The sequence below is a fragment of the Oncorhynchus gorbuscha genome, unplaced genomic scaffold (genome assembly GCF_021184085.1).
Source record: "Oncorhynchus gorbuscha isolate QuinsamMale2020 ecotype Even-year unplaced genomic scaffold, OgorEven_v1.0 Un_scaffold_1205, whole genome shotgun sequence".
NCBI lineage: Eukaryota > Metazoa > Chordata > Actinopteri > Salmoniformes > Salmonidae > Oncorhynchus > Oncorhynchus gorbuscha.
The window spans coordinates 49,519-67,294 of record NW_025746051.1 but is presented as its reverse complement, the minus strand read 5'-3'; the positions used below and the strand labels follow the sequence as shown (position 1 = coordinate 67,294).

Here is a 17,776-nt window from a genome sequence, read left to right as displayed (position 1 = left end):
ATTCTTCAAAGTTGCCACCCTTTGCCTTGATGACAGCTTTGCACACTCTTGGCATTCTCTCAACCAGCTTCATGAGGTATTCACCTGGAATGCATTTCAATTAAAAGGTATGCCTTGTTAAAAGTGAATTTGTGGAATTTCTTTCTTTAAAACTTCTCTGGGATATGTGGGACGCTAGCAACAGCCAGTGAAATTGCAGGGCGCCAAATTCAAAACAACAGAAATCTCATAATTAAAATTCCTCAAACATACAAGTATTATACACCATTTTAAAGATAAACTTCTCGTTAATCCAGCAACGGTGTCTGATTTCAAAAAGGCTATACAGTCAAAGCACACCTTGTGATTATGTTAGGTCAGCGCCAAGTCACAGAAAAACATACAGCCATTTTCCAAAGAAGGAGAGGTGTCACAAAACTCAGAAATAGCGTTATAAATATTCACTTACCTTTGATCTTCATCGGAATGCACTCCCAGGAATCCCAGTTCCACAATAAATGTTTGTTTTGTTCAATAAAGTCCATCATTTATCATCCATCATTCATTTGTTCACACGTTTAGCCCAGTAATCCAAATGCTCAATGCGCGATCACTTAGTTCAGACAAAGTCAAAAAGTCATATTACAGTTTGTAGAAACATGTCAAACGATGTATAGAATCAATCTTTAGGATGTTTTTAACATACATCTTCAATAATGTTTCAACCGGACAATTCCTTTGTCTTTAGAAATGAAAAGGAACGCAGCTGGCTCTCACGGTCGCATGCCTTACTGTGCTCATGGCATTCTGCCAGACCTCTGACTCAAACAGCTCTTATTCTCTCCCCTTTCACAGTAGAAGCCCGAAACAAGGTTCTAAAGACTGCTGACATCTAGTTGAAGCCGTAGGAAGTGAATATGACCTCATAGACACTGTATATTGGATAGGCAATGACTTGAAAAACTACAAACCTCAGATTTCCCACTTCCTGGTTGGATTTCTTCTCAGGTTTTTGCCTGCCATATGAGTTCTGTTATTCTCACAGACATAATTCAAACAGTTTTAGAAACTTCAGAGTGTTTTCTATCCAAATCTACTAATTATATGCATATTGTAGCTTTTGAGCCTGAGTAGCAGGCAGTTTACTCTGGGCACCTTATTCACCCAAGCTACTCAATACTGCCCCCCAGTCCCAAAGAAGTTCATGCGTTTGAGCCAATCAGTTGTGCTGTGACAAGGTAGGGGTGGCATACAGAATTTGGTAAAAGACCATCTCCATATTATGCCAAGAACAGCTCAAATAAGCAAAGAGAAATGACAGTCCATCATTACTTTTAAGACATGAAGGTCAGTAAATCATGAATTTCAAGAACTTTGAAAATTTCTTCAAGTGCAGTCGCAAAAAAAAACTAAAATAGTGAAGAAAAAAAACAACCTTGAATTAGTAGGTGTGTTCAAACCTTTGACTGATACTGGAAATAAGGTATTTCTGTTTTTAATTTTTTAATCAATTAGCAAAAAATTCTACAAACCTATTTTCGCTTTGTCATTGTGGGTTATTGTGTGTAGAATCTTTAGAATTTGGTTGTAAATTTGGAAAAAGTCAAGGGTTCTGAATACTTTCCGAATGCACTGTTTGTATGTATACTGAACAAAAATGTAAACGCAGCATTCATTCAAAGATTTTACTGAGTTATAGTTCATATAAGGAAATAAGTCCATTTGAAATGAATGACTTAGTCCCTAATTTATAGATTTTACATGACTGGGAATACAGATACATCTGTTGGTCAGATACCATTAAAAAAATAAAGGGGCATGGTTCAGAAAACCAGTGTGACCACCATTTGCCTCATGTAGGCACATCTCCTTTGCATAGAGTTGATCAGGCTGTTGATTGTTTCCTGTGGAACACGTTGATCCAGAGCACCCCAAACATGCTTAATGGGGGACATGTCTGGTGAGTATGCAGACCATGGAAGAACTGGGACATTTACAGTTTTAAGGAATTGTGTACAGATCCTTGCGACATGGGGCCGTGCATTATTATGCTGAAACATGAGTTGATGGCGGCGGATGAATGGCACAACAATGGGCCTCAGGATCTCATCACGGTATCTCTGTGCATTCATTTTGGTAGAAAAATTAACATTGGATTCTCTGGCAACAGCTCTGGTGGACATTCTTGCAGTCAGCATGCCAATTGCACGCTCAATTTGAGACATCTGGCATTATGTCGTGTGACACAAATGCTCATTTTAGAGTGGCCTTTTATTGTCCCCAGCACAAGGTGCACCTGTTTAATGGTCATGCTGTTTACTCAGCTTCTTGATATGCCACACCTGTTAGGTGGATGGATTATCTTGGCAAAGGAGAAATGCTCATGAACAGGGATGTAACCACATTTGTGCCAGAAATTTGAGAGAAATAAGCTTTTTGTGCATATGGAACATTTCTGGGATCTTTTATTTCATGAAACATGGGACCAACACTTTACATGTTGCATTCATATTTTTGTTCAGTGTATGTCCTCATGCATATGTCCTCATGCATATGTCCTCATGCACATGTCCTCATGAATATGTCCTCATGAATATGTCCTCATGCATATGTCCTCATGCATATGTCCTCGTAATTCAAATGTCCTCAAAATTCACAACAGATTTGAGGAACCCTGATCCAATTGGCTCCGGCACCACCCTACCAGGTGACCTTACAGCGGGGGAGACGGGTAAGGAGACCCAGCCACAGCCTCCCCTGTCCAACAGTGCATTGCACCGTGCCCACCTCCACCATGTCCACCCCCAGCGGCAGCCCCGAGAGAGAGTGCTCCACAGGGGGACCCAACCAGCTGGAGTGTCCCCCTTCCTCTCCCCCTGGCATGGACCATTCCATGGGAAGCCCCCTCCTCAGCCCGGACTCATCTTGCCAAGATGCCATGCTCTCGGCCCCCGCCGCCTCCCCCGCCGACTCTGAGAGCCTGAGCCCTGACGAGCTAGAGCTGCTGGCCAAGCTTGAGGAGCAGAACAGGTGAGAAAGAGATGGGAACCAGGGTTCACATGTGTTGCACAGTAGCTACAGGTAACTGCCAAAATAAAGGAAACAACAACATAAAGTGTCTTAATAGGACGCTGGGCACCACAAGTCAGAACAGCTTCAATGCACCTTCACATAGATTCTACAAGTGTCTGAAACTCTATTGGAGGGATGCGACACCATTCTTCTGCATGACATTCCATAATTTTTGTTGTTGGTGGTGGTGGTGGAAAAGGCTGTCTCAGGCACTGCTCCAGAATCTCCCATAAGTGTTCAATTGGGTTGAGATCTGGTGACTGAGACGCACACGCTTTAAACCCCCTATACTCCTTTGATCCCCCTCTTTCAAAGTCACTGATGTCTCTTCTTGCCGTGGTAGCCAAACTAATGGGCAACTGGGCATTTTATACATAGACGCTAAGCATGATGGGTTTTTAATTGCTTAATTAACTCAGGAACCACACCTGTGTAGAAGCACCTGCTTTCAATATACTTTGTATGCCTCGTTCACTCAAGTGTAATTTATTTTGGCAGTTAGCTGTTATGTTTCCATTAACTTGTCCAGTGGTTTTGTGTAGATGTTTAGAAAGAAAATAGATGCGACAATTGCCTGCCACTTTGCGTTTTCATTGAACTGTCTCGTGTCAATTTAAAAACAGCTGGACGTAATGACATCCCATGAAATTTAACAAAACTTTTTAGCAAAAACATGTCAAACAAAAATGAAGTGGTTGACATTTTTCCATGATCCATGTAGGCAAATTGCACATTTAATAAACTGGCGGCAGCCTGTATGCCCTCTCACCTATCTGTTTCATGTTTGAGGTAGCTCCCAAAGCCAGCATGGATAGAATGCAAGAATTGACTAATATTCTAAGAATTCTAAGATTTCTCATGTGCCACCTTATCGCCATGGTGAAACTTGCACTCCTTTAGATCTGAAATAATTGGATCTTGAACTTGCATCCAGCCAAACAGAAAAGAAAGGCTAAGAAATTCAGGCATTATTGAAAGTCACTGCAAAGGGAATTTTTTAAATATATTTGACCAATAGTTGGATTTAGAATTAAATGTGGATTCGATGTGCTGCTCGTAAGCTTATCTTAAAAATGATTTGGCCATAATCTATTACATAAATACAGTCTCCATCATCATTTCTTGCAATAAAGAGAGTTCAACAAAAGAAAAATCCACCCTTATTGAACGGATAAAAATGTTGTCAATCTGTAGCACGTTTCTCATATATCTGCCGTTTCCATTACACATGTCTTTTTGCAACATTGCTTTTGTAACCTTGTTCAATGGAAACCTACTGTTAGGTTGTGACTGGTCTCGCATGGCTGCGTTCAAGATCCCTGCGCTGTTGTGAGAATGGCATTTGCTGATATTTTGCCAGGTAAATGATGAGCCACTCATAAACAGACGGGTACAGTCCAGCGATCCAACTGTGTTACAGCACATGGCTATGAGGTTTCCAGGTCAGTATGGGGTAGCAGAGGTTAGCCTCTCCCCGCTGTGGGTAGCTCCAAAGCAGATGCACTGAGCAGATGTGTCATTGGGCTGGAGGAGATTTTGGCCAAGGTCTAGCGGGCCAAAATAGCCGGCTAGGCTAGCTGAGAGACGCTTTGATGCCAGAGCTGGAACATGCACTGTTGCACCTTCCTCTTCTGCCTCTGTGAGCTGGACCTTTGCTGTTACTGGCACGGTATTATAACCAATGTGCAGGCACACACTCAGGCTGCGTCCCAAATGGCATCCTATTCCCTATGTAGTGCATTACTTTTGATCAGGGTCCAGGCGAGCTCGGGTCAAAAGCAGTGCACTATATAGGGGAAAAGCTGCCATTTTGGACACACCCTCATTGTCTCTACTATCAGAGTAGCTGCTTTGGCACTGATAAGTATCTCAACAATAGGCCCAGTGCCCAGTCACTATCAGAGAGGTGCTCAAGGCTCAGTAACTTGACCTAGTGGTACTAAAGTTACTGCTGGTTCTTTGTGCTCTCCAGTGTTTTACATGACATTCTCCCACATGTGATTTTCTACTACATGGAGTAACAATTAAAAACGTTTCAAGTAACAGTCTAATTTAATGCAAAAGAGCATATAACATTAAGCCTGAAAAGCTTAACATTATGGATTAACAATAAAAAGATCAAAGCAAGTAATGGAAACAAGACTAGAGTAATGAAAGCATAAGTGGGTCTAGATTCACTCATGTGACCCATGTCTGACCTTTGACCCCTAACCCCTTGACACCTCCCCCCCACCTCAGACTTCTGGAGGCGGACTCCAAGTCGATGCGCTCGATGAGCGGCTCGCGGCGGAACAGCGGCTCGTCACTTGTGTCAAGCTCCTCTGCCTCGTCCAACCTGTCCCACCTGGAGGAGGACACCTGGATCCTGTGGGGACGCATCGTCAACGAGTGGGACGAATGGAGACGCAAGAAGGACAAGCTGCTCAAGGTGGGGGGGGGGTGGATGAGTGATTGAGAGACTGACAGAGTAAAGGGAATAGAGGGGAGAAGATGGGGAGGAGAGGGGGAAAAGTGGTGTTGGAGGGCCAGCAGGGGGAACCTTTCCCTCTGGTCTAAAAAAAAAAATCCCAATGCCCCAGGGCAGTGATTGGGGACATTGCCCTGTGTAGGGTGCCTTCTTTCAGATGGAACGTTAAACAGGTGTCATGACTCTCTGTGGTCACTAAAGATCCCATGGTACTTATCGTAAGAGTAGTGGTGTTAACCCCTGTCTCCTGGCTAAGTTCCCAATCTGGCCCTCATAACATCACTGTCATCTAATCATCCCCCGTTTACAATTGGCTCATTCATCCCCCGCCTCTCCCCTGTAACTATTCCCCAGGTCGTTGCTGTAAATGAGAATGTGTTCTCAGTCAACTTACTTGGTAAAGTAAGGGTTAAATAGAGAAAGATGAGATATGACATGGGAGTGGTGGGCAGAGGAGAGATGGATGGGTAACGGAGAGGGTACATCGGGGTTAGGGGGATAAGATGGAGAGCGAGGAGAGAGGACGAATAAGGGGGGGGGGGACTGTAGGTAAGGTGAAAGTGAGAAGAGATGGAAGAGATGGAAAGGACAGTCAGAGTGCCGGGAAGAGCAGAAAAGATGGAGGGAGAACATTGAGGGAGAGAGCAGACAGAGCTAGGGAAAAGGATGGAGAAAGGGAGAGGGGAACAGCAGGAGAGATTAGAGAGGAGAAAATGGGAGCGAGGACAAGTGAGGACAGCACAGATGGAGGGATAAGATAAGTGAAGATTAGAGACGTATGAGATGACATAGATATTCAGTATAGGCTGGGAGGTGGAATTCTACAGTAAACTGAGAATTTGATTCGTAACTAAATCTTTTCACCTCCAGGAGCTGATCCGCAAGGGCATCCCACACCACTTCCGGGCCATCGTGTGGCAGTTGCTTGGTAACGCCACAGACATGCCAGTGAAGAACCAGTATTCTGAGCTGCTCAAGATGTCCTCGCCCTGCGAAAAGCTCATCCGCCGGGACATCGCCCGCACCTACCCCGAGCATGAGTTCTTCAAGGGCCAGGACAGCCTGGGTCAGGAGGTGCTCTTCAACGTCATGAAGGTGAGGACATTTTCACCTTGAGCATGACTTTTTTGTTTGTTTTTGTGAACGTTGTCTCTTAGGTTTACTTGGACAAACAGAATAAATTTGTTATGATTAGTCCTTTTTGGTACTATTTTGTTTTTATTGAACCTTTTCTTTAACTAGGCACTAGTGAGATGTGCAGTTGGATGAACAGTTAGAAGCAGTTACATCTGCATTGCTTGCTGTTTGGGGTTTTTGGCTGAGTTTCTGTATAAGCGCTTTGTGACATCTGCTGATTGTAAAAACGGCTTTATAAATACATTTGATTGATTGAGTCAAATGTGTATGTGAACTGTAGGGGCCGGTTTCCCAGACACTGATGAAGCCTAGTCCTGGACTAAAAAGCATTGTAAATGGAGAATCTCTAAACTTAATCTGTGTCCGGGAAGTCTCCCCAATGAGTATAGGTTTGTTGATATTGATTGATGTCTGTGTGTGCAGGCGTATTCTCTGGTGGACCGGGAGGTGGGCTACTGCCAGGGCAGTGCCTTCATCGTGGGCCTGCTGCTCATGCAGGTAACGACTCTTCAGCAGCCCTCTAGTCTCGACATTCCCCTCTCTTGCTATCGCGCTACGTTGTGCTAAATACGGAATTATCCTGATTCTACCCGTTTTTCGTTGCTTATACAGTATGAATAAATGACCTCTGAGCTCCTTATTAGTGTGAATGCACACACAGTCACACAGCCTGACCCGGTCTCTCCTGTGGCCCTCTAGATGCCAGAGGAGGAGGCGTTCTGCGTGTTTGTGCGTCTGATGCAGGAGTACCGTCTGAGGGAGCTTTTCAAACCAACTATGGCTGAACTAGGCCTCTGTATCTACCAGTTTGAATACCTGCTGCAGGTAAATCAACTTTATCCATCTCCATAAGTCACGCTGGCCAATGTAGACGGTTGAATGTGTCCCAAATGGCAAATTATACCCTATAAAGTGCACTACTTTTGACAAGGGCCAATAGGTCAAAGTAGTGCCCTATGTAGGGAATGTAGTGCCATTTAGGATGCATATATTGTCAAATAAACTAAAACCTTAAGAGCCTTGCAGGTGTCTGGGATTGAAATGGGGAAAAAATACCTAAAAAATGTCTGGTTTTACTTAAGTATGTATATGGTGTACTGTAGTTGGGGAATAAGCACAGATATTGCAATTATAGAGTTGTCCACTATGGGGCAGCAAATAGATTCATACAGCACAGATTTGTTCTAGGTTAGTCCTTACATTTTTTATAGTACCACTTTTAAACCATTACAGTGTTGCAGCTCAACTAAAACCCCTATTATTATAAACTGGGTGGTTTTAGATCTGAATGCTGATTGGCTGACAGCCATGTTATATCAGACCGTATACCACGGCTATGACAAAACATTTATTTTTACTGCTCTAATTACATTGGTTACCCATTTATAATAGCAATAAGGCACCTTGGGGGTTTGTGATATATGGCCAATATACCACGGTGTGTCCAGGCACTCGTGCATAAGAACAGCCCTTAGCCGTGGTATATTGGCCATATACCACACCCTCTCGTGCCTTATTGCTTAATTAACTCCTCTCGTCTCTTCCCCTCTCATCTACCCTCTTTCTCTTCCTCTTTTCCCTCTCTCACCTTATCCCAACAGGAGCAGCTCCCGGAGCTGAACGTCCACTTCCGTTCTCAGAGTTTCCACACCTCCATGTACGCCTCCTCCTGGTTCCTCACTCTCTTCCTCACCTTCCTCCCCATGCCCGTCGCCACACGCATCTTTGATATCTTCATGTACGAGGTAAGAGACTCACCACTGGCGTCTTATACGAGTGTGAGAATGTGTTTGGGTGAACACACTTTGAGAGAAAAATCAACATAGTGGATCCAATAGACATGGTTTGATTTAAATGTAACCTTTATTTACGGGTTGTTCTCATGAAGATAAAATATCTTCCATAAGAGAGTCTTGTGATCGAGCACTATGGTTGTGTTAAATTGAACTTTGATTCCCTGTCTTCAGGGTCTGGAGATTATATTTCGTGTGGGCATGGCCATTCTGCAGTACAACCAGACTGACCTCATCCAGTTGGACATGGAGGGCATGTCTCAGGTAACAACCACTAGGCCCCCTCAAAATTAGTGGACGATATATGGAATAGGGTGCCATTTGGGATTTATCCAATATTTTTATTTTACCTTTATTTAACTAGGCAAGTCAGGGCCAGAACATATTTTTTTACCTTGTCATCTTGGGGATTCAATCTTGCAACCTTTCAGATACTAGTCCAATACTCTAACCACTAGCCTACCTGCCGTCCCAATAAAAGGCACTACAGCAGGGTTCCCCAATAAGCTGTTTCACCATTAAGTAATTCAGCTTTAAGGGACCAAATTTCTCTTGTGGGTGATTTTATTTTACCCCCCATGTTTTCTGAGATTTTATTTAAGAAAAAAAAATCTTTCTTGGACATAAAAGACTGTAAAATTACCAGAAAATGAGCTCAACGTGATTTTAATTTAGGAAATCTGTTCCCAAGTATTCCCACGGATACATGGAGACATATGTGATCGTATCACAATGTAATCAAGGTTTCAAATTCAAATTGTTTTGTGAAATACTATATCTGTTCTTGCGGTCAATTTTCAGTGTACAAATGATTTATAACTATGTTCCATCGGCTCAAAGAAAAATCAGCCCACAGCTAAATGTAATTGGGGACCCCTGCACTGTAGTATAAATCATGAATTATCACTGTAGATAGACCAAGACTTGCTGGAGGCAAGAAAAACAAAAGAGTGAAATGAACCATTGTTTAAACATATGGGCATTTGTGAAGTGTCTTTACTTCAATTATCATGTGATACCTACAGGACATATTATTCCCTTTCAGAGTGTATTAACAGACATATTATTCCCTTTCAGAGTGTATTAACAGACATTATTCCCTTTCAGAGTGTATTAACAGAAATATTATTCCCTTTCAGAGTGTATTAACAGACATATTATTCCCTTTCAGAGTGTATTAACAGACATATTATTCCCTTTCATAGTGTATTAACAGGACATATTATTTTTCATAGTGTATTAACAGGACATATTATTTTTCATAGTGTATTAACAGGACATATTATTTTTCATAGTGTAATAACAGGACATATTATTCCCTTTCAGAGTGTATTAACAGACATATTATTTTTCATAGTGTATTAACAGGACATGTTATTCCCTTTCAGAGTGTATTAACAGACATATTATTTTTCATAGTGTATTAACAGACATATTATTCCCTTTCAGAGTGTATTAACAGACAGATTATTTTTCATAGTGTATTAACAGACATATTATTTTTCATAGTGTATTAACAGGACATATTATTCCCTTTCAGAGTGTATTAACAGACATATTATTTTTCAGAGTTTATTAACAGACACGTTATTTTTCAGAGTGTAATAACAGACATATAATTTTTCATAGTGTATTAACAGGACATATTATTTTTCATAGTGTAATAACAGGACATATTATTCCCTTTCAGAGTGTATTAACAGACACGTTATTTTTCAGAGTGTATTAACAGACATATTATTTTTCATAGTGTATTAACAGACATATTATTCCCTTTCAGAGTGTATTAACAGACATATTATTTTTCATAGTGTATTAACAGACATATTATTCCCTTTCAGAGTGTATTAACAGACATATTATTTTTCATAGTGTATTAACAGGACATGTTATTTTTCATAGTGTATTAACAGGACATGTTATTTTTCATAGTGTATTAACAGGACATATTATTTTTCATAGTGTATTAACAGACATATTATTTTTCGTAGTGTATTAACAGACGACATATTCTTGTTCAGAGTGTATTAAGAGGAGACATATTCTCGTTCAGAGTTTATTAACAGGAGACATATTCTCGTTCAGTGTATTAACAGGAGACATATTCTCGTTCAGTGTATTAACAGGAGACATATTCTCGTTCAGTGTATTAACACGAGACATATTCTCGTTCAGAGTGTATTAACAGGAGACATATTCTCGTTCAGTGTGTATTAACAGACGACATATTCTCGTTCAGAGTGTATGAACAGGAGACATATTCTCGTTCAGAGTGTATTAACAGGAGACATATTCTCGTTCAGAGTGTATTAACAGGAGACATATTCTCGTTCAGAGTGTATGAACAGGAGACATATTCTCGTTCAGAGTGTATTAACAGGAGACATATTCTCGTTCAGAGTGTATTAACAGGAGACATATTCTCGTTCAGAGTGTATGAACAGGAGACATATTCTCGTTCAGAGTGTATTAACAGGAGACATATTCTCGTTCAGAGTGTATGAACAGGAGGCATATTCTCGTTCAGAGTGTATTCTATGAAGCTCTAACCATGTCTCTTCCTTCTCTCGCAGCACTTCCAGAAGTTGATCCCTCACCAGTTTGACAGCTGCCCAGACAAGCTGATCCTGAGGGCCTACCAGGTCAAATACAACCCCAAGAGGATGAAGAAGTAGGCTTTGCTTCTAATCACTATTCATTAGAATAACAATACTGGCTTTAGGTTGTAGACTACAGTTCATATGGCCCAATGGGCCCTGATTTGTGGTGGTGTTACTATACAAAGCATGCTTTCAGTTTAAGATGATTAGTTTCAGTTTGATTTGCACACAGTCAAATGCATAAATGGAAAATGGAAACGCATTGTATGAATCTAACTCTGCTAAAATGCTTTTATTTGCCAGGTTGGAGAAAGAGTACACCACAATCAAGAACAAAGAGATGGAGGAGCAGATAGAGATCAAGGTGTGTGTGTGTGTGTGTGTGTGTGTGTGTGTGTGTGTGTGTGTGTGTGTGTGTGTGTGTGTGTGTGTGTGTGTGTGTGTGTGTGTGTGTGTGTGTGTGTGTGTGTGTGTGTGTGTGTGTGTGTGTGTGTGTGTGTGTGTGTGTGTGTGTGTGTGTGTGTGTGTGTGTGTGTGTGTGTGTACTCACACATCTTAACTTCTTTGAGCTAATCTATTAATTGACCAACAGATTTATAAGCATTGTATAATGACTAATACATGTTCCTAACGGTCTCTCTACCCGTTTTAAATACACATCCACAGAGGTTACGCACAGAGAACAGGCTTCTGAAGCAGAGGATTGAGACATTGGAGAAGGTAAGAGATGGAAACTTGGCTTCGAGTCAGACACTCACTTTCGTTGTTATGCGAATAAGGTTTATGGTGGACAATAAAACACAGCCAGGAACATGAAGCTAAAATATGCCAACCAAGACTTATATCCTATCACATTTACAGAATAAGTGAGGTGACTTAAGTTGTGAATGCACCTAAAGACAGAGATCATGTCTGTTGATTTTGTGTGCGTGAATGGATGATTGAAATGGATGGGCCTTATTCTAGACCGGAGCCACTGAGTCTCTCCTCCTTTTCCAAGCACTCTGGCTTTTCTTCCCCTCTTGCTTCTCTCCTGTTGTTCTCTGAGTAATGCTTGTTGTCTTTCTGTCCTCTTTTTATTCCTTCTCTCACACAAACCCACTGCCGCTCTTTCACTCTGTACTGTGATTTATTTATTTCTGTCTCACCCTCTTATTTATTTTCTGTTGTCACGTTTCCGTTACACGCTCGCCCTGTTCTTATCCTTCACTCCTCTTTGTCTTTAAGTCTCCCTATTCTCTCCTTATCCTCCTTTTATTGTCTTATCTTCTTCCTCTCCTTCACTGGTGTTGTAGGAAAGTGCTGCTCTAGCAGACAGGCTGATACAGGTACGGTACTGGAAAACCATCTCTCCTCCTCTTAACACCTTCCTTCCTCCTGCACTTCCTCTCTCTGTCTGCAAGGACAGTGACCGATCAGTGCCTGACTTCTGCATGAGAGAATGTTTTGTCTGTCTGTCTGTCTGTCTGTCTGTCTGTCTGTCTGTCTGTCTGTCTGTCTGTCTGTCTGTCTGTCTGTCTGTCTGTCTGTCTGTCTGTCTGTCTGTCTGTCTGTCTGTCTGTCTGTCTGTCTGTCTGTCTGTCTGTCTGTCTGTCTGTCTGTCTGTCTGTCTGTCTGTCTGTCTGTCTGTCTGTCTGTCTGTCTGTCTGTCTGTCTGTCTGTCTGTCCGTCTGTCTGACCCTGTTCCCCCTGTGACCGCATGTGTGTCCATGGCGGGTGCTCTAACACTGCATGTGGCTCGTCGAAACACAGGCACTGTTTTGTGCCCTTTGTCATTCATTAGGACAGAAATGTCTTTGCAGGGTAATTGAAACCTAATCGGAATGGATACAGAAGAGCCATTTATATTCTACTCTGCCAAACCCCTAATATCTAACCTCCAATAGTGAAAGTGTTAAAACTAAGCACCAATTCCCTCTAAATCCCAACCAACGATGTCCATACCCCCACCCCCCCAGACACATTCCCTATAACTGACACAGCCCCCTCTGGTCTCTGACCCTGTGTCTTCACTATTCCAGGGTCAGGTGACGCGGGCGCAGGAGGCGGAGGAGAACTACGTGATCAAGCGGGAGCTGGCGGTGGTGAGGCAGCAGTTCAGCGTGACCAGCCAGAACCTGGAGAAAGCCCAGGACACCATCGGAGAACTGCAGCGGGAGAAGGTAAGGAATGATCTGGAGTCAGTGTGGGTGAGATATTGGGTTGGGGCAGGGACTGAACTAAAGTCAGGCTTTGATGAACAGTGCACCCGTCTTAGGCTTTCACTCAAATACAAGTCTATTGCAATGGATAACAAGCTCTAAAAGTTACAAATTGGCAAAACATGTTTTTGATGTGCCAGTGACTGTTATGGTAAAATACCAGCACTAGGCTTTATAGTCTGTGGTTGCCCTTGTGGATTTTTTTTCTTGTTCTTGTTTGGGGAACTGACTCATTCGGACAGTCTTCTGCTCGTAAAATATTGACATAATTTTTAGCAAATTGTACTTGTCATTTAATTACATTCTACATCAATGACATTGACAAATTCTTCGGTGAGAAAAGAATAAATAAAGGCTGGTGTTGGTGAGAACTGTGAAGTGTCAAAGTGAATTTCCCCAAGTCAGTTTGTGTTGAGTTGTGACCTCAATCTAGCCAGAGTGGCACAGTTAGTGGATGTTGGATGATAGACAGTATCGGTCTGCATCATAATCAGTGATGGCAAGATTTCTGGCTCTCACAGACCTGTAACTTCCTCTTTAAGAGGCTTCTCTGTCCTCCACTCGTTACCTGTATTAATGGCACCTGTTTGAACTTGTTATCAGTATAAAAGACACCTGTCCACAACCTCAAACAGTCACACTCCAAACTCCACTATTGCCAAGACCAAAGACCTGTCAAAGGACACCAGAAACACAATTGTAGACCTGCACCAGGCTGGGAAGACTGAATCTGCAATAGGTAAGCAGCTTGGATTGAAGAAATCAACTGTGGGAGCAATTATTAGGAAATGGAAGACATACATTTCCTAATAATTGCTCCCACAGTTGATTTCTTCAAACCAAGCTGCTTACCTATTGCAGATTCAGAAGACATACAAGACCACTGATAATCTCCCTCGATCTGGGGCTCCACGCAAGATCTCACCCTGTGGGGTCAAAATTATCACAAGAACGGTTAGCAAAAATCCCAGAACCACACCGGGGGACCTAGTGAATGACCTGCAGAGAGCTGGGACCAAAGTAACAAAGCCTACCATCAGTAACACACTACGCCGCCAGGGACTCAAATCTTGCAGTGCCAGATGTGTCCCCCTGCTTAAGCCAGTACATGTCCAGGCCTGTCTGAAGTTTGCTAGAGAGCATTTGGATGATCCAGAAGAAGATTGGGAGAATGTCATATGGTCAGATGAAACCAAAATATAAATTTTTGGTAAAAACTCAACTCGTCGTGTTTGCAGGACAAAGAATGCTGAGTTGCATCCAAAGAACACCATACCTACTGTGAAGCATGGGGGTGGAAACATCATGCTTTGGGGCTGTTTTTCTGCAAAGGGACCAGGACGACTGATCCGTGTAAAGGAAAGAATGAATGGGGCCATGTATCGTGAGATTTTGAGTGAAAACCTCCTTCCATCAGCAAGGGCATTGAAGTTGAAACGTGGCTGGGTCTTTCAGCATGACAATGATCCCAAACACACCGCCCGGGCAACAAAGGAGTGGCTTCGTAAGAAGCATTCCAAGGTCCTGGAGTGGCCTAGCCAGTCTCCAGATCTCGACCCCATAGAAAATCTTTGGAGGGAGTTGAAAGTCTGTGTTGCCCAGCAACAGCCCCAAAACATCACTGCTCTAGAGGAGATCTGCATGGAGGAATGGGCCAAAATAGCAGCAACAGTGTGTGAAAACCTTGTGAAGACTTACAGAAAACGTTTCATCTCTGTCATTGCCAACAATGGGTATATAACAAAGTATTGAGAAACTTTTGTTATTGACCAAATACTTATTTTCCACCATAATTTGCAAATAAATTAATTAAAAGTCCTACAATGTGATTTTCCTGATTTTTTTCTTCTCATTTTGTCTGTCATAGTTGAAGTGTACCTATGATGAAAATTACAGGCCTCTCTCATCTTTTTAAGTGGGAGAACTTGCACAATTGGTGGCTGACTAAATACTTTTTTGCCCCACTGTATGTCTTAGAGGCAACTGTTGCAGTGTATACATATTATTATGCCCCTTTTCTCGTCATACCATGTAACATAATAACAACATGTGTTTTCCAAACAGTTCAGCATAATGCGCGTATGGATGTTTGTAATTCCTACGTTTAAGACCAAGTTGATTATCATCTTATCGTAAGTGTTTGAGTAGCGCTTTGATGATAGTGGAAAGGCTGGCAAACACTTTCTTAGTTTCTCATCTTGGGTTATATTTGAAAAACGTCACTTAAATTACAGAAACTGAATCACTACCAAAGTAACTGTTCTATGCTCACTTACAGTAATTCTGTGTGTGTGATTTTAGGACTGTGTTGCTTGTCAATGTGTTGACTCTTTTTAATGTAGAATTATTGCATTCAGTTGCCAGCAGAGCAACACCGTACATTATAAATCCAAACAAATTTTATTTGTCACATGCGCCGAATACTTACAAGCCCTTACCCAATAATGCAGTTTTAAGAAAATAGAGTTGAGAAAATATTTACTAAATAAACCTCAGTAAAAAAAAGGAACACAACAAAATAACAATAACGCTGCTATATACAGAGGATACTGGTACCAAGTCGGTGTGTGGGAGAACAGGTAATCGAGGCAATTATGGTCATTTGTACATGCAGGTAGGGGTGAAATGACTATGCATTGATAATAAACAGCGAGTAGCAGCAGTGTAAAAAAACAAAGGGGGTGGGTGGTGGGGGGCAATGCAGATAGTCTGGGTGACCATTTGATTAATTATTCAGCAGTCATATGTCTTGGGGGTAGAAGCTGATAAGGAGTCTTTTGGGCCTAGACTTGGCATTCCGCTACCGCTTGCCGAGCAGTAGCAGAGGGAACAGTCTAGGACTTGCGTGACTGGAGTCTTTGCCAATTTTTTGGGCTTTCTTATCCTGTAGTTCACAATCATTTCCTTTGTCTTGCTCACGTTGAGGGAGAGGTTGTTGTCCTGGCACCACACTACCAGGTCTCTGACCTCCTCCCTGTAGGCTGTCTCATTGTTGTCGGTGATCAGGCCTGCCACCGTTGTGTCGTCAACAAACTTAATGATGGTGTTGAAGTTGTGCTTGGCCACACAGTCATGGGTGAAAAGGGAGTGTACAGGAGGGGACTAAGCACATACCCCTGAGGGGCCCCCGTGTTGAAGATCAGCGTTGCAGACGTGTTGTTACCTACCCTTACCACCTGGGGACGGCCCTTCAGGAAGTCCAAGATCTAGTTACAGAGGGAGGTGTTTAGTCCCAGGTTCCTTAGCTTAGTGATGAGCTTTGTGGGCACTATGCCATTGAACGCTGAGCTGTAGTCAATAAACAGCATTCTCACATAGGTGAGAATAGAATTGGAGTGGGAAAAGGGGTTTGCGAGATGTGTTGATGTGAGCCATGACCAGCCTTTCAAAGCAATTCATGGCTACCGAGGTGAGTGCTACGGGGGCGGTAGTCATTGTATAGAGTTTGATGTTTGACCTGTTCTAAATCCATAGTGTTATAACATTGTGTTCACCCAGGGCTGGTGTGGTATAAGCCAGATGTATGAGCATTCTAAAGTATAGATGTAGACAGACCGCCATGGTGAGGTGGACAATTAGTGTGATGTTGAATGGGTAGACAGACAGACAATGCCTGTAGCCCAGCTGGTCCAGTACAATAGGGCTTCAGTTATTCTATTGTGGCTGTGTGTTAGCAGCTGTGTGTCGCCTGTCCTTGTGTGTTAGTGTGTGTTGTATGCTACAGAAACACCGAATGCTCCTCTGTGACTTTGCCTCACGGTGCACTGCATCATGTGTGTAGAATGTTGTTTTCATTTTTTTAAATATATATATATACATACATTTTAAAAATATTTCTCACACACACACTATTTTAGTCTATTCAAACACGTGTGAGTCAGTCGGCGCTTGAATCCGTTTTGAATGCAAGTCCCCAACGACGGCAAAAAATAAAAGACAATGTGTTTCTGTTACTGAATGTGTCAGGAACCACAACTCTTTCTACAGACGTGAGTGTCTCAGTTTCAATTCAAAGGGTTTCATTGGGGAAACATGGTCACATTGCCAAAGCAAATGAAATGGATAATAAACAAAAGTGAAATAAACAGAAATAAACATTACACTCGCAAACGTTTCAAAGGAATAGAGACATTTCCAATGTCATATTGTGGCTATGGACAGTGTGTACAGTGTTGTAACAATGTGCTGTTTCTCTTCACACTCAGACACAGCAGTCACACTAATGTGAGAGCACGTCTCAACATTGTTTCCTTGACTGTCTCCTCCTCCTCCGTTAGTAAGTTTTAGATCTACTAGAATTGGGGCCATGGAGAGAATCAGTGGTATAGGTGTGTGTGGTGTTGCTATGGATTTGGAGTTTCAGGTGTGGTCAGAGTATGTGTTGTGCCTCCGATGACTAGCCTGGGTATATTACCAAGCCAGAATTCACACACCCCCACCTCTCACTTCTCTCTCACATTGAAACCGAGTGGTACTTTAATTCACAAAGAAAGAAAGGCCTTTATGCCATGCATACACACACAAAGA

General features: G+C 42.3%; 1 protein-coding gene across 2 annotated transcripts in view; it reads left to right on the top strand.

The window, feature by feature from the left end:
* LOC124021759 (EVI5-like protein) overlaps positions 1–17,776 on the top strand; it is a 40,562-nt gene that overhangs the window by 11,145 nt on the left and 11,641 nt on the right. The window contains exons 2-13 of one of the 2 annotated variants that reach the window (XM_046336882.1): positions 2,642–3,009; positions 5,290–5,479; positions 6,389–6,613; positions 7,079–7,153; positions 7,355–7,480; positions 8,257–8,400; positions 8,623–8,712; positions 11,022–11,119; positions 11,352–11,412; positions 11,715–11,768; positions 12,344–12,376; positions 13,070–13,210. In XM_046336882.1, coding sequence (XP_046192838.1) covers positions 2,774–3,009; positions 5,290–5,479; positions 6,389–6,613; positions 7,079–7,153; positions 7,355–7,480; positions 8,257–8,400; positions 8,623–8,712; positions 11,022–11,119; positions 11,352–11,412; positions 11,715–11,768; positions 12,344–12,376; positions 13,070–13,210 — 1,473 coding nt within the window. In that variant the 5' untranslated portion in view covers positions 2,642–2,773. The remainder of the gene's footprint in view (positions 1–2,641; positions 3,010–5,289; positions 5,480–6,388; positions 6,614–7,078; positions 7,154–7,354; positions 7,481–8,256; positions 8,401–8,622; positions 8,713–11,021; positions 11,120–11,351; positions 11,413–11,714; positions 11,769–12,343; positions 12,377–13,069; positions 13,211–17,776) is intronic. The other variant, XM_046336883.1, reaches the window with a different exon arrangement.